Source organism: Aspergillus aculeatinus (genome assembly GCF_003184765.1).
Source record: "Aspergillus aculeatinus CBS 121060 unplaced genomic scaffold BO66scaffold_23, whole genome shotgun sequence".
Taxonomy (NCBI): domain Eukaryota; kingdom Fungi; phylum Ascomycota; class Eurotiomycetes; order Eurotiales; family Aspergillaceae; genus Aspergillus; species Aspergillus aculeatinus.
Window position 1 is genome coordinate 199,217 of NW_020291492.1, and position 20,145 is coordinate 219,361.

The 20,145-nt window shown below is 56.1% G+C and overlaps 9 protein-coding genes across 9 annotated transcripts; 8 read left to right on the forward strand and 1 right to left on the reverse strand.

Moving 5' to 3' along the window:
• Nucleotides 1-341: 341 nt before the first annotated feature.
• On the forward strand, nt 342-1,503 carry BO66DRAFT_451160 (uncharacterized protein; the record flags this gene model as incomplete). The annotated part of the gene is made up of 6 exons (XM_025651852.1): nt 342-421; nt 455-558; nt 624-706; nt 771-1,019; nt 1,075-1,286; nt 1,325-1,503. The coding sequence occupies 6 exons, from the start codon at nt 342-344 to the stop codon at nt 1,449-1,451; spliced, it is 855 nt and encodes a 284-aa protein (XP_025504136.1). The 3' UTR covers nt 1,452-1,503.
• Nucleotides 1,504-3,444: 1,941 nt separating this feature from the next.
• BO66DRAFT_451167 (uncharacterized protein) lies at nt 3,445-4,384 on the forward strand (the record flags this gene model as incomplete). Its single annotated transcript, XM_025651853.1, has 2 exons — nt 3,445-3,862; nt 3,930-4,384. Coding segments are annotated over exons 1-2 (585 nt in total), but the record flags the coding sequence as incomplete, so codon positions are not given.
• A 141-nt stretch (nt 4,385-4,525) lies between these two features.
• Nucleotides 4,526-6,691, forward strand: BO66DRAFT_349513 (alkyl/aryl-sulfatase). Its single transcript, XM_025644683.1, has one exon. The coding sequence runs from the start codon at nt 4,635-4,637 to the stop codon at nt 6,447-6,449; it is 1,815 nt and encodes a 604-aa protein (XP_025504138.1). The 5' UTR covers nt 4,526-4,634; the 3' UTR covers nt 6,450-6,691.
• Nucleotides 6,692-7,596: 905 nt separating this feature from the next.
• Nucleotides 7,597-8,794, forward strand: BO66DRAFT_322435 (oleate delta-12 desaturase; the record flags this gene model as incomplete). Its single annotated transcript, XM_025643759.1, has 2 exons — nt 7,597-8,368; nt 8,421-8,794. Coding segments are annotated over 2 exons (1,146 nt in total), but the record flags the coding sequence as incomplete, so codon positions are not given.
• A 315-nt stretch (nt 8,795-9,109) lies between these two features.
• On the reverse strand, nt 9,110-11,217 carry BO66DRAFT_391834 (alpha/beta-hydrolase). Its single transcript, XM_025647357.1, has 2 exons — nt 9,519-11,217; nt 9,110-9,470 (listed from the first exon to the last, which is right to left on the reverse strand). The coding sequence occupies exons 1-2, from the start codon at nt 11,078-11,080 to the stop codon at nt 9,239-9,241; spliced, it is 1,794 nt and encodes a 597-aa protein (XP_025504140.1). The 5' UTR covers nt 11,081-11,217; the 3' UTR covers nt 9,110-9,238.
• A 54-nt stretch (nt 11,218-11,271) lies between these two features.
• Nucleotides 11,272-13,040, forward strand: BO66DRAFT_86078 (Zn(II)2Cys6 transcription factor). The gene is made up of 2 exons (XM_025653664.1): nt 11,272-11,555; nt 11,701-13,040. Exons 1-2 carry the CDS (start codon nt 11,463-11,465, stop codon nt 12,874-12,876), a joined length of 1,269 nt encoding a protein of 422 aa, XP_025504141.1. The 5' UTR covers nt 11,272-11,462; the 3' UTR covers nt 12,877-13,040.
• Nucleotides 13,041-13,750: 710 nt separating this feature from the next.
• BO66DRAFT_391837 (nitroreductase family protein) lies at nt 13,751-14,675 on the forward strand. The gene is made up of 3 exons (XM_025647358.1): nt 13,751-14,179; nt 14,233-14,347; nt 14,400-14,675. Exons 1-3 carry the CDS (start codon nt 13,850-13,852, stop codon nt 14,600-14,602), a joined length of 648 nt encoding a protein of 215 aa, XP_025504142.1. The 5' UTR covers nt 13,751-13,849; the 3' UTR covers nt 14,603-14,675.
• Nucleotides 14,676-17,163: 2,488 nt separating this feature from the next.
• Nucleotides 17,164-18,063, forward strand: BO66DRAFT_322718 (uncharacterized protein; the record flags this gene model as incomplete). Its single annotated transcript, XM_025643775.1, has 2 exons — nt 17,164-17,298; nt 17,365-18,063. The coding sequence occupies 2 exons, from the start codon at nt 17,164-17,166 to the stop codon at nt 18,061-18,063; spliced, it is 834 nt and encodes a 277-aa protein (XP_025504143.1).
• Nucleotides 18,064-18,347: 284 nt separating this feature from the next.
• Nucleotides 18,348-19,856, forward strand: BO66DRAFT_391838 (Ldh family oxidoreductase). Its single transcript, XM_025647359.1, has one exon. The coding sequence runs from the start codon at nt 18,440-18,442 to the stop codon at nt 19,493-19,495; it is 1,056 nt and encodes a 351-aa protein (XP_025504144.1). The 5' UTR covers nt 18,348-18,439; the 3' UTR covers nt 19,496-19,856.
• Nucleotides 19,857-20,145: the final 289 nt, after the last annotated feature.

Sequence of the window (20,145 nt, forward strand, 5' to 3'; positions counted from 1 at the left end):
GGGACATGATGCTATGATGTTATGAAGCTTAGATCTGGAGATGATTGATAGAGTAATGCTTAATGACGAATGATAGAGTGGCAAAATAGATTGTGGGTTCAGTGACTGAGTTGCTTGCGATAGTAAAGCAGAGAAAGGACACCTTCGAGCTGTAATGACATTCAGGCAATGACTTGCCCGAGGATTGAGGCTGGCAAGAGAAGAAGGACTCGAAAAGGGCTTAGCGTGCAGCCGGATGCCATCCTTCTCTCTTGATCATCGCATGCACTTCTAATTTTCATTCGATCCTTCAATCATCTTCAGCGGGTCTTTCCGATTCGCTTCTCCGTGGTGTTGCTCCAATGACAAGTGGAAGCAGGAATCAAGCACCGGCCATTATACTTACTTTTCTGCATCCAGATTCTCAGAAAGATCTACCATAGTACGCTACTCGGAGCACTGGCTACTTCGGCAGTCGCCGTCGAGCCGACTGCATTGTACAAGGAGGCTACAATTCTGGTACCGATGTGAAGCTTCGCATTGGGAATGGTGGTGCTGGGCAGAGTGGACTTATTGAGGGTTAGTAGATGCTACGAAGTCGCCCATTGCAATTCCTAGTTGACTAACCCATCATCTTGCCACAGCCCTGGCAGATACTTTCATCAAGGCGAGCGTGGAAAACGGTTCTGCACCATTCAAGGTCGCCTGGTACAAGAGTCACACAACAGTCCATATATCACCTGAAGGACGACACTGTGGACATGGGCATTGCCCACAATCCCGCCGTCCAGTCGCTTGCCATCCGACAGCGCGTGGCCGAGGGCCCTTCCTGGTACGCCTGGCGCGACTACTCTCTGCTGGTTGGCCCTCACTTCAACCCAGTTCGACTGAACAAGACCGACGACATCTTGACCATGTTCTCCAGCCTCTACACCGCGGCCGAGAACGACAGCGCCCCTGTTCGTACCAGGTTCCTCTCACGGTATGACAAGTCCACCACCAACATCAAGGAATCCGACCTCTGGATTGGCATTGGACAGGTACGTTGCTTCAGTCCCGCTGTGGTCGCACCGATGCTCATCTCCCGGCTACTAGGTTCCATGGGCGACGACATACTCCACGTGGTACCATCAGTACATCGCTTATTATGTTCAGGCGCTGACCGCCGCCATCCTTCTGGAGGAGTACACTGTTACGGATCGCGGCACCTATCTCACAATCTCAGAGGATCTGCAGAGCCAGACGGCCATCTATAAGGCGGGGACCGACAGTTCCGGTGACCCTTTGCTCAACCCTGCCCACATCTCGTTGACAAGGGGGCCGCAAACGCCAAGATGGCGGACAGGTTTGCCCAGTGGATTCGAAGCAGTGAAGGACAGGCTGTTATTACTGGTTTCAAGAAGAACGGACGGCAGCTGTACACGGGTGCCCCGGCTAACAAGACTGCCCATTTTGAAGACCTTTGCCGATGAAGGGAGTACTTAGAAGGGGTTATACATGCTCAAGTGATTATGAAGCTAGTAATCGTAAGGCTACACGCTTAGACGGTTCTCAAACGTTTGTTGTATCCAGTATGTTGAGCAATATTCAGCATACTCCAGTTGTGGTCGGTGATATTTGCTCCTCTGCTAAGTCAAGCAGGTACACCGACTAGCCTGGAGGTATGACACTGCCGGTCTGAGTAACACATTCACTCCTCCAGCCTCCCTCCGCCTCCTGTCCAAACCTCCTCTCGTCACCATCCTCTGCTCATATCTATCCTTCTCGCACACCCCATCTGACCAATTCATCCCTCTTCGTTCTTCGCATCTTCCACATAGTCCAACTGACCTTCTCACAACGCTCATGATCCTCAAGACCCTTCTCGTCCTGCTCCTGGCTGGGCTCGTTGCCGCCCAGGCGACCGTGACCGATATGTTCATTGGAATCATGGAACCGCAGACCGAAGGCCTCGTCGCGTCCGTCGTGGGCGAAGTGAGTCCCTTTGTTTCCCGTGCCCACCTATCCACCGATATGCTAACTCCCCTTATCCCAGAACGCGGACGAAACCACCTACTTCGTTACCTGCGTGACCCCCCAGCAAACGACCCCGGTGACATCGGGATGCAGCCTGGCCGCCGGCGTGACCGTCATAGCCGAGCCATCCACGACCCAGGTCTTCAGCACCGCCACGAGGGACGATTTGTGAGTCTTGCCTGGCTGGCTGACTGTCTACCTATCTTCACACACTCTGTCTAACCCGCCGACCAAAAGCATCGGCTACGAATCCATCATCTGCGCCTTCGACAACTCGCCCCTGGTCACCTGCACCCAGACCACCCACATCCAGGGGTCCCCGATGCACGCATACCACGAAACGTGGAGTGCGATCGACCAAGCCGCCGGCTACGCCCTCGTCACCCAGAACCTCACGCGCTTCCCGGTGACCATCATCGCTACCGCTGGTGGCGCCGTGACGGCTACGGCTACGGCTACGGCTACGGCGACCACCGACGAGGTCTTCACGCTGTTCAGCTCGTCGGTCCCCACGGCCACCGTGACGGTTCCCCACGCGGCGGGGCCTTCGGGCTCGAGTGCCAAGAACCATACTTCGGGGGGTGGAATGACTACTGGGACTGCTGGTGGTACGGGTACTGGCTCGGCGAACGGGACGGGGCACGCCACGTCGACCAACGCGGTGACCTCGTCGAAGAGCCAGGGTGCCGGGCCTTTGATCACCGGGGAGGCGATGGTGGTGGCGGGCGTTGCGGCTGTTGCGCTTGCTGCTGCTGTTGTTTTGTGAGAGTCGTTGAGGGCTACTGTAGGGATGGATCTTCGTTCGGAGGTTGCGCTTGCAGACGGTTGTTTATGTTAGTGAGACTATGATGTAATTGGAGAATAATTTGAAGGCATGGATTTGCCGGTTATGAAGTAAAAGCAGTTCCCGGTAGTCTTTGACTATGATATGCGGCTGATATATGTGTAGCATTGTTGGAACAGTGGAGTTTTCAACGTGGCCGGTTCTATTTCGACCACCTCCAAGAGGATTACTAGAGCACCCAGTAGTTCAGAAGAACCCCTTCATCCTTTTTCCTTCGGAGTCAATCTGCTTGTAGTATCTCACCCTACTACTCTTCGCCTACAATTTTCTCCATCAATTGACGCGGTACTTTGTGCTGTTGGTATCAGTCTTACCTTGCTCAAGACACAGTTCGCTCAAAGGATTAGTGTTTGGATCTAGAAGCATATGATACAGGTTCAGATCATATTGCCTCACGAATAGTTCAGTGCAGATACAGTCCGTAGGCATAGGAATCATCTTTCATTGGTCTAGACCATAAAAGTCAAGGCATGAGAATTTCCTTTCAGCAGATAATCATCACGTCAATCCCGCATGTATCGTGCTAGAATAGGAAGTCGAGCCACAGCGCGGCGCCTTTTCCAGCAAAGCAACCGCCACGTCAAACTCCTTCGATTAAGATAAAAGAGTGGTTGAATTCCCGATACTACATCGTGCATAAGCTTGGCTTTAGCGCATACTCGACCATATAAATAGCCAGAGATAAGAAAACTGAAAAATATATCGCCATCAGAATCACCATCGCAGATAGTAATCCGGCCAAGTCGCAAGAAAAAGATATTCTCCGTCAACTGAATAGTACAGAGTCGAAGACCAAGTCTCATCCTGGCAGCGCCAGCATCCCACCGATATTAGATAAATTTATAATCCCCGAATCTAACAATAAACACCAATATTCTATCACACCCGTTGGAATGATGAGCCTAGCCGAGACCAAAAATACTTCATCAATTCGACTGTTACAATTACTGGTGGCCAGAGCTTTCGCTGCCCAGCTGGTCTTAGCAGTAGCATATCTTCATTCGCGAGATATTGTCCACGCTGGTCAGTCCACAAATATAGTTCCCCTCTCCATCTGACAGAGTTAGTAGGCTAATCAATATATTATCAGACCTTCATCCTGGCAATATCTTGGGTCTTCTTCCCAGAAACATGGATCCGCTCTCACGAGAGCAACTTTACGAAAAATATGGACAACCCCATCACGAGCCAGTCATCTGTTTAGAGGAGGCGCGTCCACATCCCGACGGGGTCCCCGCAAATGCTGTCGTGCCCATCTGGCTGGGGAAAGCAAGCGAATGTGTGTCTCTGGCTGAGGCTCACATACTTGTCACTGACTATGGGGAGTCTTTCATGCCAGCCACGATAATGCGCCATCATTCCAACACCCCCCATACGCTCATTCCTCCAGAGATTCACTTCGAACCCGAAGAGTCAAGACAGACAAGCTGCGCCATTCTGGAGATATCCTCTAGATTGCCTTGTTCTAAGGTAGCTCGCTCACCATGGATCCAGGATATCACTGGCAAGTACTACTTTGACCATGGCCGGAAATACTATTTGTTCGCGGTCAGGTGACCAGCACTGGGCACTGCACTGCAACTTAACGCCGATTCCCGATCGGGGTTCGGCCGCAACATGCCAGGTGCCCGTATAGTCGGGATAGGACCGCAGTCCCGGATCATCACATCGCCATCGCGACCAACGTCAATTACTGCCGCGGTTGCGCACAACAAGGAATCTTCGCAGCAATGTTGCGGTTTTCTATAAATCTCCGACGCACTACTGAGTCTTGCGACGACCAAACGTGAACACCATGTCCTCTCCACCAATCCAGCCCGACTTCGCCGATCGAACCGACTTCGAGAATGCCACCCGAGGCTGCGTTGCCGGTCTCGAGCCGTGCATCATCCGCAGCTCGGACGGGCGGATTGTCTACAACAATGAGGCGTACGCCTTCCTACGCGACTCCGAATGCCCGGAGACGGCCAGTCCGAAGCTCTGGCGCCAGGGTCAACTGGCCTCCGTGCAGGGACTCTTCGAAGTGACGCAAGGGATCTACCAAGTTCGCGGGTTCGATTTGGCGAATATGACCATCGTCGAGGGCCACAAGGGCGTGATCGTCATCGATCCTCTGACCTCGGTGGAATGCGCCCACGCCGCGTTGACTTGTTATCGGAGCCACCGCGGGGACCGACCGGTGACCGGGGTGATCTACTCACACTCGCACATCGACCATTTCGGCGGCGCTCGCGGGGTCGTCCCGTCGCCAGATGAGGCGAGGACGTTGCCTATCCTCGCGCCCGAGGGGTTCATGGAGGAAGCGACGAGCGAGAACATCTATGTGGGAGCGGCGATGCGTCGGCGGGCGACCTTCATGTACGGGACGCGGCTGCCCAAGAGCGCCGAGGGACAGATTGGCTGCGGCATTGGGATGGCGGTGTCAACGGGAACGCCCTCGCTGATCCCGCCGAACCAGCACATCACCGCAACCGGGGAGGAGAGGGTCGTCGATGGGGTGCGCATCCGCTTCCAGCTCGTCCCGGAGACGGAGGCGCCGGCGGAGATGAACTTCTTCTTCCCGGATCGTCGGGCGCTGTACATCGCGGAGTGCGCCACGCATTCCTTGCATAACATCATCACCCTGAGGGGGGCGCTGGTCCGGGATGCGAAGGCATGGGCGCGGTACCTGGACGAGTCGCTTGTCTTGTTCGGGGAGCAATCCGACGTGTTGTGCGCGGGTCACAACTGGCCGACCTGGGGTCGGGAGGAGATCCAGCAACTGATCGCGGAGCAACGAGATTTGTATGGATATCTCCATGATCAGACTGTCCGGATGATGAATACGGGTCTGACGGGGGTCGAGATCGCCGAGACCCTGGCTCTCCCACCCGCGCTGCAGCGGGCCTGGCACGCGCAAGGATTTTACGGGTCCGTCAGCCACAATGTCAAAGGTATCTATCAGCGTTACATGGGGTGGTTCGACGGCAACCCGGCCCATCTCTGGGAGCATCCGCCCGTGGAAAATGCAAGACGTTATGTCGACTGCATGGGCGGCATCGAGGCGGTGGTTCAGAAAGCTGAGACGTACGCGCGGGAGGGAGATCTTCGTTTCGCCGCTACGCTCTTGGGACATGCGGTCGCGCTGGATCCGACACAGGAACAGGCCCGATTGGCTTTGGCTTCCGTGTTCGAGCGCCTCGGTTACAGCGCGGAGAACTCGACGTGGAGGAACTTCTACCTCACCGGGGCGCTGGACCTCCGCCAGGGAGGAGGCGATTCCCAGCGCCACAGTCCGGGGCTGGCGGCTCGGGAGCTAAACCCCCATCAGTCGGTGGAGCAGTGGCTCAGTCTACTCTCCGTCCGACTCCACGGGCCTCGGGCTGCGACGGAGTCCTTTATCATGGATTTTCACGTGAAAAACACGGGGAGCTGGTGGAGGTTGATTGTGAGCAACGGCGTGTTGACCAGCCGGGTCACTACCGAACCAGCGAAACCAGAGGCTGCTGGTTTTACAATGTTTGTCACAAAGCAGCAGCTGGGCGCAGTTCTTAGCGGCAAAGATCTTGGGGAGCTGAACTACGAAGGGGAGCTTCAATTGCTGTCGAGGTTCTTGGATTTGACAGCATAAGAAGGCCATGCAAGTGGGACTATATGGCCAGCATTCAATGGACATGCTCGGAGTGTCAACTGAAAGCTCCTCCGGCGGTGTAGTCCGTACTTCGTCAGAAGTCATGCAAATCCCGAGTTTATGCCGCAAGGGCAAGACCAATACAATAGTGCTGGCCAATAGGCGAAGATTGAATTGTCCCGTGTCTCGACAAGCCCTAAGACGAGATGCAGACGGCATGCAGACGGCCGAGAAGAAAAAATAAGAAAGATACGAGTCGAAAATTGGCGACTCGCTAAAAATTGTTGAGGAAGAAAAAACGTTGAAACTAAAAACTACCAAAAAAACCTTAAGGCAGAAAACGCGAGGCTAAACTGAAAAGGGATTGGGGGCATGCGAGGGCGGTGGAGGAGGATGGATGGCCTTCCATTGCAGGCTTGCATCCCTTGCTTCTGGTCTATCTATAAGTAGCCCGCAAATCTATCACATTCAGGGGACAGCCTGGAGGGGTTAATTGAGTTCCCCTTTTGCATGGAATTTCCAGAGCTTATCGATAACCCCGGCTTGAACAAGGAAAATATCCCTGTTTTCTCGCAGAGTCGTCCCCAAATCTAAGTTTTCTCCAGATCCGATTCCCCTTTGAAACTGTTGGGAATCCGACCTCCACAGTGTGCACGGGCAAAATCCGTGGGAGGGCCTCGAATTAGACCGGCGGAGCAAACCACGACACGCCGTTTCTGCGATGGCTCAGTCTCAGAAAGGAATGCAGCCACTCAGGGGGCGCCCAGATATTGACAGTTAGCGTGGATACAGAATCTGACACTGTTCCGTGGTTCCACCGGAGCTTTCTCATAGGTGTGGCGAGAGGCCTTCCAGAAGAAGCCAGGAACACGATGCGCCTAATTGGGTCTCCTCAGTGGCCGCTGATCACTGACCCTATTCATTATGGGTTTCCTACAAAAATTCGGAAAGCTGCACACGGCTTTTCTTTCGCACAATTCAATTCCCTCTGGGTGAAATTTGGTGGGATTGATTCATAGTCTGCAAAGATGACTTTGACCGAATTGCGCAAGAAGGAGCCTATTGTGACGGTGGTGGTATGTTTGACCAAAGTGTATGCTTCCGAAAAGAAAAAGAAAACCATTGACACTGTTCGCAGGAAGTCGAAGATGACACCGTTCCCAATCTGAAAGACCTCAAAGATGCCATTCCCAAGGAATGCTTCGACTCCTCGGCCGTCACCTCCCTCCTCTACGTTGCCCGTGACATCCTCTACTGCGCTATCCTGACCTACGCTGCCTTCCACATCTACCTCCTCCCTACATTGGAGCTGCGAATAATTGCCTGGGCTGTCTATGGCTTCTTCCAGGGCTGTGTTGGCACGGGACTGTGGATCTTGGCCCATGAGTGCGGCCATGGTGCTTTCTCCCGCCACCAGAAGCTGAACGACTTCGTCGGCTGGGCTCTTCACTCTTTCTTGATGGTGCCTTACTTCTCCTGGAAGATCACCCATGCTCGCCACCACCGCTATACCGGTCACATGGAGAAGGATACCGTCTTCGTGCCCTGGACCGACTCGCAGTTGGCCAAGAAGAAGAACGTGCGCATCGAGCAGTTGAAGCACTTGACTGAGGAGACCCCGATCGTCTCTTTCGTCCAGCTCATCGGTCACCAGCTCATGGGCTGGCAGCTGTACCTGTTCCTCAACGTCACCGCTGGCCCGAAGAGTTTGCCTGAGAACCGTCCTCTGAAGGGCATCTCCAGCCACTTCAACCCCTTCGGCCCTATCTTCACTCGCGCTCAGTGGGTCAGTATTGCGCTGTCTGACTTGGGTCTGCTCATCATGGGATCTGTTCTGTACTATGCCTCTACCCAGATCGGAGGCTGGAACGTTGTTCTCCTATACGTGATCCCGTACCTCTGGGTTCACCACTGGTTGAGTGAGTACACCTTATAATGTGTCCGATCAATCCAGCACACTGACAGTACTAGTTGCCATCACGTACCTCCAGCACACCCACCCTGCCGTTCCTCACTACAGTGCCGAGACCTGGACCTACACCAAGGGCGCTCTGGCCACCATCGACCGCAGCATTGGCTTCATCGGCCGCCACTTCTTCCACGAGATCATTGACTATCACGTTGTTCACCACCTGTTCAGCCGCATTCCCTTCTACCACGCGGAGAAGGCTACCAAGGCCATCCAGCCCATGCTCGGCGCCAACTACCACGAGGAGAAGCAGGAGAGCTTCTTGTACTCTCTCATGACGACTTTCAGAAAGTGCATCTATGTGTCCGACAAAGGAAGTGGCAAGAGCGAGGCGCCTGGTGTCTTCCACTTTGTCCTCGCCGATGAGAGAAAATAGTTCAGAGTTGGATCTGTCTGTTCGATGATGCGCCTAAATCCTCATCGCGCGTCATGATTCTCCTAGATATACATCTGTATATAGATAGACTGATAGACTATAGAATGGCATCTGGGAACATTTGCCGAATTTAGAACTCATACTCTACTCTAGCGTCGAATGGCTTGCTACAACTACTCTCAGTCTATTGTAGTTAATTCCACCTCTGAATTGCACTTCCGCCGTGCGGACGAATAGCACGGCTACAATAGGAATAGGAATACTGCCTTGCTGACTATCTGACTTGACCAGAACCAAAGCTCATTGAGATCCTGGCACTAATCATGCTCCTAAAGCGAGCTTTTTGCTGATGCTGGGCAGTCGCCGATTGCCTAGAGCTCCGGGCGGTCAGCGGCTATTTCCCTGCGGAGATGAGACTGAAGCCACCACCCCGCGGCAAACTACCTAGGCAGCCCCCTCCAACCCAGAGAAAACATCCATCAGTTTGAGCAGTGGCTCCCACCTGACATCTTTCTGGATTTCGATCTTACCCTCTGCAGTCATCACCTTATACTCATCCGCGACGTGTGTGCCATAGGAGTAACCCGCCTCGTTGTTCACGAAAGCAGCCAGGTCCCGGATCCAAGTATCCAGCAACACTTTCTCCTCCGGGGTCGGGCCGTGCATTATCGAGTAGCTAACTCGGTCAACAAGACGTGACTGCACGAGTGAGGGAAAGACTTACTTCCAGATCGGCCTGTCCATCGCATGGCTGACTCCGAACGACGCCGGGGCGACCTTCTCCGTGATGAACGACAGCCGGTAGGCAATCAGATAGCGCCAGACGTCGTCGACACCCACGCCGTGGTCCAGCAAATTCTTGACCAGGAACCGTGACGGCGCCCGCACCTGGCCATCGGCAATGAGATTCCCGAACACCGCCTGCCACTCTTCCCTCTGCTCCGTCGGAGGCAGCTCATAATACCGCAGCAACCTCTCCGTCGTGGCCGGCGCATAATAATTCTCCACCTGCTGCCGGAACGACTCCCGATTGGGCTCGGGGCTGTTCGTCACCGCGTAGAGGGTGTTCTCGTCGCGCACCTCGCCGATGAACAGGCGCAGACCCCGTCTCTTGAACTCGGCCGCGAACGAGCCGTCCCGGAAGTACCCGAAGATCCCCGGTTGGATGAAGACGCCGTCCGTGACCGCTCGGAAGGTGTGATGCTCGAGGGTCATGATGGCGTCGCACAGCGCCGTGGCCTCGATCCCGCGCAGGCGCGCCAGCTTCTCCTCGCCGGAGACCTCCGCCCCGATGCCGAAGTACGTGCACACCTCATCGAACTGCGCCTGGCAGTCCTCGGGGGTCTTGGGCTGGGTCGGGATGGCGTTGGAGTACATGACCAGCCGCCGAAAGCGATCCCGCGACCGGGCGTCGATCACGTCGGTCCCCGCGCGGAAGTCGAACAACACCTGCGCCTGCACCGCGTACGCCCCGGCGCTCCGCCCGGACAGGATGAGGTTCTCCGGATCGCCCCCGAAGTGCTTGATGTTGTTGTGCACCCACTCAATCGCCAGCCGTTGGTCCCAGAGACCGTAGTTTCCGACCTCCCGGCCGCCGGATTCCTGGCGCAGGGCGTCCCCGGCCAGGAAGCCGAAGATGTTGAGACGGTACCCCACCGCGACGAAGACGCAGTTTAGACCTCCTGTGGAGATGAGCTCGGTCGGATCCATGCCGAATTCCTGGCTGGGGTCCCCGACCTGGAACCACCCGCCGTGGAACCAGATCATCACCGGGTGCTTCTTGTTCGGGGTTGCGGGGTCGGGCACGGGCGTCCAGATGTTCAGGCGAAGGCAATCTTCGCTGTAGGTGTGGATTGGAACGTGCTCGCTGACCGACTTGGAGTAGTTGGCTTGTGGACAGACGGGGCCAAAGATGGTGGCGTCGAAGGTTGATGATTCTTGGGCTAATTGCGACAGGGACAAGGGCTGGGGTTTACGCCAGCGCAGAGGTCCCACTGGTGGTTTGGCGTAGGGGATACCGGTGAAACGCCGGAACTGCGTGCCATTTTGCAGGCCCTTGATTGTCAGTTCGGTGTTGGGGATGGGGAGATGGGTTTCGCTCGTGGTGTAGGAGATGTTGTTGCCCATGGTTGCAGCCGGGGACGATGAGTCTGAGTCTGGAACTTCGAAGAGACGACGCGGTGCTGCAATGGAGAAGGCAATGCATGGATATATGGCAGTCGACCCCTCGATTACTGCAATGGTGCTTTCATGTCGTGATGATATCCCTGCGGGCAGTAATGTCATTGGTTGGATTAGTCGAGCATGGCGCCGGGATCGGATCGGATCCCGGAACTCGATTCTGTGAGAACTGCACTGGTGCTTTGGTGCTTTGCAGGGAGTGCAGGGGATGCTTAGGGTGAGATGTCAACAGCGATGGTCCTCCTGTTTCACCTCATGCTGGCATGCATGGTGTCATGGATGTGAAACCATGGGCTAGGCAACCATGTGTGCCACCAGCAGTCTGCAAAGCGAAAGTTAACCGACCCAAGGGATGCGCACACGTGATGGGATTCACACCTTGGTGCCTGAGGCGATAACTCAGAGCCTTCTTCCCCCAACTCGGTGAAAAGGAAACGAATACGATTCACGTACAGGGCTCCTCCCGCCACTGCATGCATGCCTCGCCATGGACGAGTCAGGTTCAACACGAGTACGCTCTCGGCGATCGCACAATAAATCTCGCTTGGGATGTCAGAATTGCAAGCGAAGACGAGTGAAGGTGCGTTGTCTCTCCTGCTCTACGCTGTCGCCTCCTGGTGTGTCCACGAGAATTGGTCTACAAGATGGGCATTGCTGCGATGCACTTGTTCGCTTGCTTCATCCCTGAAAGGCTGCTGGTGCGCGCAAGGGCTAAGTACTCGCAGTGTGATGAGAAAAAGCCCGCGTGCGGTCCCTGTGTGCGCCACTCCATCGACTGCGACTTCATCCTCCCGGCTGCCGCTCCGTCCGCCTCAAGCACCACCACGCGGCAGTATCGCTTTCGGCGATCGAGGTACCAACATGCGACCCAGACAGAATCATCTACAGCATCCAGATCCGGCTCGGAGGCTCGAGGGTCGGGGCCGGTGTCGACCGGAACCCAATGTGACCTCGCCGCCAGCCAGCCGCCCGGCGGGATCTCGTTCGCGGATCTCAAACTGTATCACCACTACATGACCACTACTTACAAGACGCTGGCGGACGAGAAAGGGGACACGCATGGTGTCTGGTCCAACCACGTGCCACGCTGGGGGATCTCCTTTCCCTCCATCCTGCATCTCATTCTCTCGCTGTCGGCGCTTCATCTGGCGGCCGAGAACCCCGACTCACGGGCCGAGTACCTCGCCCAGGCGGACGACCACTTCACCTTTGGGGTGCGGTCGGTAACCGCGGTGCTGGCGCTGCTGAACTCGGAGAATTGCCAGCTGATCTACATGTCGGCGGCGTTGATCTGCCTGGCCTACTTTGGCCGGGGGCCCCGCATCGGCGAATACCTTGTGTTTAGTCAGAGCGGTCAGTCCGAGTGGCTGGTGTTGCTCCGCGGGGTGCGATCCATTCTGACCACCAACCACGAACGCATCTTCACGGGGGTGTTGACCCCGGTCCCCGACGACAGTATCAAGGAGGTCAGTCCGGCACTGCAGACGGAACTGGACCGGCATCTGTCGCAGATCCAGGCCCTGCGGTCCTGGATCACGTCGCAGGTGAGTGATGTCGCCGTCTGCGAGGTCTATACAGCCTCGATCGAGGATTTGATGTCCATTCTCCGAGAAGCATACGCATTCCGCAGCGCCGGCAAGGACGGAATCCATCTGATGCATCTGGCTATGGGGTGGATCTATCGGGCGCGAGAGGAGATGATTGCGTTGTTAGAGGCGAGAGATCCGTATGCGCTGGTGGTGTATGCGCATTGGAGCATCATACTCCGGTATATGCAGTCGTGTTGGCTGATGAGGGGGTGGGATGAGCATGTTGTTGGGGGAGTGAGGGCGTTGTTGCCGGTGGAGTTGCAGGGATGGATCGAGTACCCGCTGAGTGTGGTTGCTGGTGGTGTTTCTTAGTGCTCTATATAGACAATTTGTTTTGGGTTCTTTTCTTCTTCTTGGGTCTCGCGCATCGTGTCTCTTGGCCATCGCGTCATTCGAGTACGCCCCGTGTCTATACCTGTCGCAGCACCTTGATCATTGTTGCTATAATTGTTTTGTCCGGCACCCCACCCCGTCGGCTCTTGAGTCCAATGAGGTGAATGCATCTGCGCCTCCATCCCTTGTGGCGGCCATCGACTGAAGGATTTTGTTATCAGATCCTCAATGATTATGCTGATTATGTGAGAAGCCGGTGAAGCTGACAAATTGTCAAGGGGTCGATCCGGACATTGAGGGTAGGAGATGGCGGAATCAGCAGAGCAGTTAGTGCGACGGACTCGGATGTTTCCTGAGTCCGAGGCCTCCGTTAATTCAGTGCATCCGTCGGACCTGCTACGGACATCCACCTCTGCCTCAGGCAGCAGCCATCGGCCTTTAAGTTTTTCTCCAAGTCTAACCGAGCCTGGTAGGCTGGCCACCATTGGATAATCTACAAATCTACAAATAACGATTCTATCGATGCCTATGCGCCAATTCACCTCCTTTCAGTTCTGTCTGCACTTCCATGTGGGGAGATCGGATGTCTGGAAGGTTCCACCTGCGGGATCCTGCCTGAGTGTGGAGGGGTTGTCAGTCAGCGATGACCAAGGAAAAACCCAGTTCCAGCATGGGATGATTCCGCGATTTGATAAGCATTGAATAAGGTGGGGCTGGGGTGCATAATCCGTGGGATCAGGGGGGGCATTCCGGACAGGCACACAATTCTCGGCTGGAATTACGGCAGAAAACTAGAGGATGTGGTGGCGGTCGCCCGGTTGATCGCCTATATAGTTGTGGAAGAGTCGTCGCTGCTCCATTCATTTTCCTCTCAACACAATCATCAATCACTCACAGCGCTCTTGATACCATTCAATTTTTTTTTTCTTTTTAAACCCGATCAACCGCCACAATGACCGCCGCTGAGTTCAAGAACCCCGCCACTACCGCCATCCTGGAGGCGGCCAAGGCCCGCCGCTCCATCTACACCCTCAAGGCCGAGAGCCCCATCGCCGACGAGGCCATCGAGCAGCTCGTCCAGCAAGCCGTCCTCCACGTCCCCAGCTCCTTCAACACCCAGACCGGCCGCATTGTGCTGCTGCTGAAGGAGGAGCACCAGAAGCTGTGGGACATCGCCATCAGCGCCCTCGAGGGGCTGGTCGCCGCCGGCCAGGTCCCCAAGGAGACCTTTGAGAACCAGACCAAGCCCAAGCTGAACGCCTTCCGCAACGGCTACGGCACTGTACGCCTCCCCTAGGATCTTACTAGCTGTGTGCAGCTTCCTAACCCCGGCAGGTCCTGTTCTTCGTCGACTACGACTCCCTGGCCCCCATCAAGGAGAAGTTCGCCATCTACGCCGACAACTTCAACCCCTGGGCGCTCGAGTCCAACGCCATGGCCCAGTACCTGAGTATGTTCTCCTGCTTCATTTTCCTTCAAGGGCCTCGCTAACAGCCATCCAGTCTGGACCGCCCTCGAGTCCGAGGGCTTCGGCGCCAACCTCCAGCACTACAGCCCCCTGATCGACGAGCAGGTCGCCAAGCAGTGGAACCTCCCCGCCTCCTGGAAGCTCGATGCCCAGCTGGTCTTCGGTACTCCGACCGCCCCGGCCGGCGAGAAGGCCTTCGCGCCGCTGGAGGACCGCTTCAAGGTCTTCGGCAAGTAAACGGGCCGCGCAGCAGCTTGGGCTGATGGGCTATTTGAGCGGGCATTGCATTTGGATAGAGTTTGATACCTAGAATTGATTGCATTTACATTATTAGATGTTTGTGTAGGTTGGAAGAAATGGATCACCACTGTAGATGTATATGTACATTCTGGGCCAGCAGCGATGGGATTGTACGTAGTTGGAAGACCCACTATGCTCGCTGTAAGGCTGACTGGCCGTGATTAGCTTTGGAGGGTCCCTAATGGTTGTCAGCATTTAGTTATTCGTATACCGGGTTATACTCCTAGGGGACTATAATTCGCGGCGGATGGCTTGTCTTACAGCTAGACTCGGGGATCGCTCGTGAGGCGAGTTGCAAGATAGGGCGACGGTGTAGCATAGACTTCAATCTGGGACAAATGCGATAAGATCTGGTCAGGTGAAGCTCGTCGCAAGACAAGTGCTTCTCCTTTCACCCGAATTCATCAAATGCCCAGTTCATACCCCTCAGCAGCTTCAGTCTACGTGTCCACAGCACTATTGACACATGTAGAACAAGAAAATATACCCGTCTCCATGAACAGTTTTATACAGTATTCACTGAACCCTCATGAACGAACATTAACACTATACTCGCCTGACCAACTCACCCTCAAGCGCAAACACCAAGACCCATCACAAGACCCCTCGCCTCATCCCTCCACACCCACATCCACATTCACCTCCCCCTCTCCTCCCCACATCCCTCCACATACTCCATCCACACTCTCCACATGCACAGTGACATAATACCATGCACAAGACATGCATAAAAATATCCACTCAACCCCTCCTCCCACCCCCTCCGACAGCAATCACCACCACAGGTACGGAGAACCATCCACTGAGCTTCAAACCATACCCTAGGGCCTCCACCAAACAACTCTGGAGACATCCAGTCGAAGATAATGCGCCCACCCACACCAACCCCCTGAACCCCACCCGCTAACCGCCCTGCATGGTGCAAGATACCATGTCCCGCGCTGGCCACTGCATCCACCGTCGCCATTCATTGGAATAAGCAGTGTAGATGCAATCATGGTCCGACGAGGGGATATCTTGTCCGTGTCGCCGGGTTTACGGAGTAGAATAGCGTGCTTGATATTGTCTGGCCGTCTTCCTGGCGCGTGCACAGCGCCGCTGTGTGCTGTCAGGGCGGGTGTGGAGTGGACCATCCCTGGTGAGTATCTCAGCCCTATGAACCATACCATACACCATTCTGTGGGTAGTAGCTGTAGCAGCAGCGGGGTCAATTCGAGTGTGTGGACGGGATGTGGAGGGTATACGGATACGGATACGGATCCTGCGGTGAGGGAGGTTGTGTTGGGGTATTTCGTGATGAGGGATTGAGGGTTGGGTTGCGATGGATGGGCTGGGTGCTCTAGACTAGGCTCAGCTGGGGTACTAGGTAGTTATCTGGGTGCTTGGGGGTGGAGTGGGAGTGTTCTGGGGCTTGTTGGGGGTATGTTTGGGGTTGATTATGGGTAGGTGCAGTGGTTGCTTGGGCTGGGGTTGTTGGATTGTATGAGGTGTGGATTTTAATCGGGTTTGGATGGGGTTGGGTTGGGGCGTATTGGATCTTTTCTGCTTGTCGGGGCTGATGGAAGAGGTCCTGGGAAGGGGACGCTCTTCCTTTGGCCACTTAGTGTGACGATCCTGAAGCTTTGTTGAGGGGTCGAGGATTGGATGTAGGGTTCGCGGTCGGATTGACCACGATGAAGCATAAGCGGGCGTTGATATGCGTAGATGGATCTTTTGCGCGGTAGATAGAAGTGTTTGTTTGGATTATGTGATGTTGAGATATGATCTAGCTGGTCTGGGAGAGTACTTTGCATGCAATCTGAATGCTTCATGTATCCAGTGAAAGAGTATCTTCTTCTGGAAGCGAGATATGTCCCCTTATCTTACTATATCAACAGCCCACAAGTTCAACGAACTCATTTGCCCGGGCGGAAAACCCCTCATACCCAGCGGGAACCCCCCCACCCCGGGCCGCTGTCGGGGTCGGAAAGCTTGGTGGGAGGAGACTTGATCCGCCAACTGGGCCCCGTGCGGCTGATCCCATCACAACACAACAACCAGCCTGACAATCCGACTAATATATGCACCTGTTATCACACCGCATCAGCCATATTCTCCCCTGGCCTGCTTTTGTCATGCTCTGCAATCCACAGCCACCCGCAAACAATAGTCTGACACGATGCTGACGCTGACGAGCTTATCGCCTGCAGAAAAGCGGGTCGCACACGAGTCCATGGAAATCTGACAAGCAACGCGACGAATCGATAGTCCCACCCTCCACGGAGTATACCTGAAGAAGTATAAGGCCAGTACCACTGGCAGCTGAGCCCGCTCGTATCGCTTCATTTGCCCACGGTTGGGTGGCCATTTTAGCCGATGCTGCAGCAGAGGCTGAGATGGCAACTCATGCCGACCGGGGCTGAAGTCTCGCCACGCAGAACTTATAAAGGATTCCGAGGCTTTCGCCCCAGGAAGCTCAAGGTGACCGCAAGGAGAGCCGGAAAAAAACCACCGCCACGATGAGGATCCTCTGCCTCCACGGATACGGCACCAACCCGGCCAGCATGAACCAGCAACTGGCGGGGTTGCGCCAACACGCGCCCCCGGACTGGGAGTTTGTCTTCCTGCGCGGACCGACCGAGTGCCATCCCGCCGTGGGCAAGTCACTCCTGCTGCCGCTTTGATTCTCTCGACTAACCGTGAATGCAGGCCTGGCAAAGAAGTTCCCCGGCCCGTTCAACTGCTACGCCCGGAGCATGTCCCCCGACCAGACCCGGGCCACCTACACGCTGCTCGACCACACGATCCGCACGCAGGGCCCGTTCGACGGGGTCCTGGGCTTCAGCCACGGGGCCGCCGTGGCCCTGTCGTACCTGCTGGAGGGCTTCGCGGCCGTCGGCGCCGCCCCCGCGGAGTACCCCTTCCGCTTCACCGTCTTCTTCTCGTGCATCTTCGCCTGCTCCGCCGACCGCGCCTTTGTCGAGGAACTGTACCCCGGGCTGCGGCCGGAGGAGTGGAGCAAGGTCCGCTCGTGCGACTACGCGCAGCTGGACACGTTGCCGGACCGGCTGCGCACGGTCACGACGGCCATCAGTCGCCTGCTGGACTGCGTGCATCCGATCACCCGCGAGCCGCGCGGCTTCTTCCTGGATAAGCCCGTCCAGGAGACGCCGCTGCTGCTGTACCCTCCCGTCGTGGCGGCGAGGGTCCAGATCCCGACGCTGCATGTCTGGGGCCGGAACGAGCCGAAGGGGCTGCGGGACGCGTCATCCTGGGCGATCCAGCTGTGTGAGAGCGGGGTGACGAGGTCGCTGGTGCATTCCTGTGGACATGATGTGCCGAGGTCGGCGCCGGAGTTGGAGAGGATTGTGTCGATGATGCAGGAGATGGGGGGGGAAAGGGTCAGAGCTGTGCTGTAGATAGCTTCGGGATTTGAGAGAGTAATATCTAGACACGAATAGATTTAACATTGCCCATGAAGCGCAGGGCTGGAATACCCCAGGCTGTAAGGTAGCCTAGCCCAGTGAGTAACATTATACCTGACCAGGTACCAGAGGGCAGTGCCGATACCGTACCCATAGCCAATCAGAAGCCTCATAGCCCAGCGGAAGCCATCCGAGCTCGGACCCGTGACGGGATCCGCCCGCGCGGGGACGATCCGCCGTTTTTACTCGGACCATTTCACTCGCAGCATTGAAATAAGTATCGATCCAAGTACTGTACTTGTACTCAACCCCAGTTGAACACATACACCTACTCTACTCGACAGACCACAACAAACCCAACCCCCCCAAAATGACAGACCTCCACAAAATCCCCCACACCACCCTCGCCGCCTGCGTCCACCGCATCCTCACAGCCAACGGCGTCTCCGCCGCCGACGCGACCACCATCGCCGACTGCCTGATCGCCGCCGACCTGCGCGGGGTCGACACGCACGGCAGCAACCGGATCCCGAGCTACATGGCGCGGATCCGACAGGGGGTGCTCGACCCGGGCGCGGTGCCCACCCTCACCCAGACAACGCCCGTCGCCGCGCAGGTCGACGGCCACAACGCCTTCGGGTTCGTGGCCGCGCACCTGGCCATGACGCGGGCGATCGCCATGGCCCAGGAATTCGGGGTGGGGCTCGTCTCCGTCAAGCACAGCAACCACTTCGGCATGTCGGCGTGGCTGGTGCAGCAGGCCGTCGACGCCGGCCTGATGAGCCTGGTCTTCACCAACTCCTCGCCCGCCCTGCCGGCCTGGGGCAGCCGCGAGAAACTCCTCGGCGTGTCGCCGATCGCGTGCGGCGCGCCCGCCGGCGCCGCGCCCCCTTTTATTCTCGATATGGCCCCGAGTGTCGCGGCGCGCGGCAAGATCTACAAGGCGCTCCGCCGCGGCGAGTCCATCCCCGAGGACTGGGCGCTCGATGCCGACGGCAACCGCACCACCGATCCGGCCAGGGCGCTGGACGGCGTCATGCTGCCCATGGGCGGGCCCAAGGGCTCCGCGCTCGCCATCATGATGGATGTCTTCTCCGGGGTGTTTTCGGGGAGCGCCTTCGCCGGGGATGTGACCGGTCCGTATGATCCGACCCGTGAGGCGGATGTGGGGCATTTTATTGTCGCTGTCAAGCCGGATTTGTTTGTGGGGTTGGAGGAGTTCAAGGCGCGCATGGATCATTTGTATCAGCGCGTGGTTGGTGGGGAGAAGATGCAGGGCGTGGACAGGATTTATTATCCTGGGGAGATTGAGTTGGAGATGCGCGAGAGGAGGTTGGCGGAGGGGATTCCGTTTGCGAAGGCGGAGATTGAGGCGTTGAATCGCGAGGCGGAGTTGGTCGGGGTCGAGGGGTTGACGGTGGAGTAAGTGGTAGTGGGATGCTTTAGATTGTGATGATGAATGCGAGAAGGGAATGGATTCTGGGGTGTGATTTGGATGGTTTCGGTTTATGTTCAAGAGGAATTACTTTTCTTGTCTGCTCGCGATTTGAGGGTGTTTCAGCCTGTGACTTGTCTTCAACACGCGACGACTCTGCTGTGTATCTCTTCAACAAACTCTTCACGGTTGATTCGATGGTGCTGCTGTCGCTCTACCTAAGGCGATTTCGCTGTCTGGTTCATTTGTTACCTCGGCACATGGCAAGGATTGACCCTCCTCTAGGTCCAGTGCTAGACCTGAACCCTCACAAACTCTAGTTCGCTGTTGTGAGAGGTCTACAAAGCACGATTCCTCGGATCTCCATGTATATGTATGAATGTCTGCTTCGTTAATATATGTAATATCTGTGGATATACCGTGTCGATCAAACCCCAGAGCCCCCAGTAGACCAATCGCGCCTCGAGACGGAACACGCATTCGCGATGGGTTGAGCGATTTGGCCAAGCTGTCAGTAAGCTAACAGTTGGGGTTTTGTAGTGACGGTTTTACAACCTTACCGCTTGCCATATAAGGCTGCTCTGCCGCCCTCCGCACATCAAAATGTGCCAATGGTCCTGCCCCCCCCCCCCCCCCCCCCC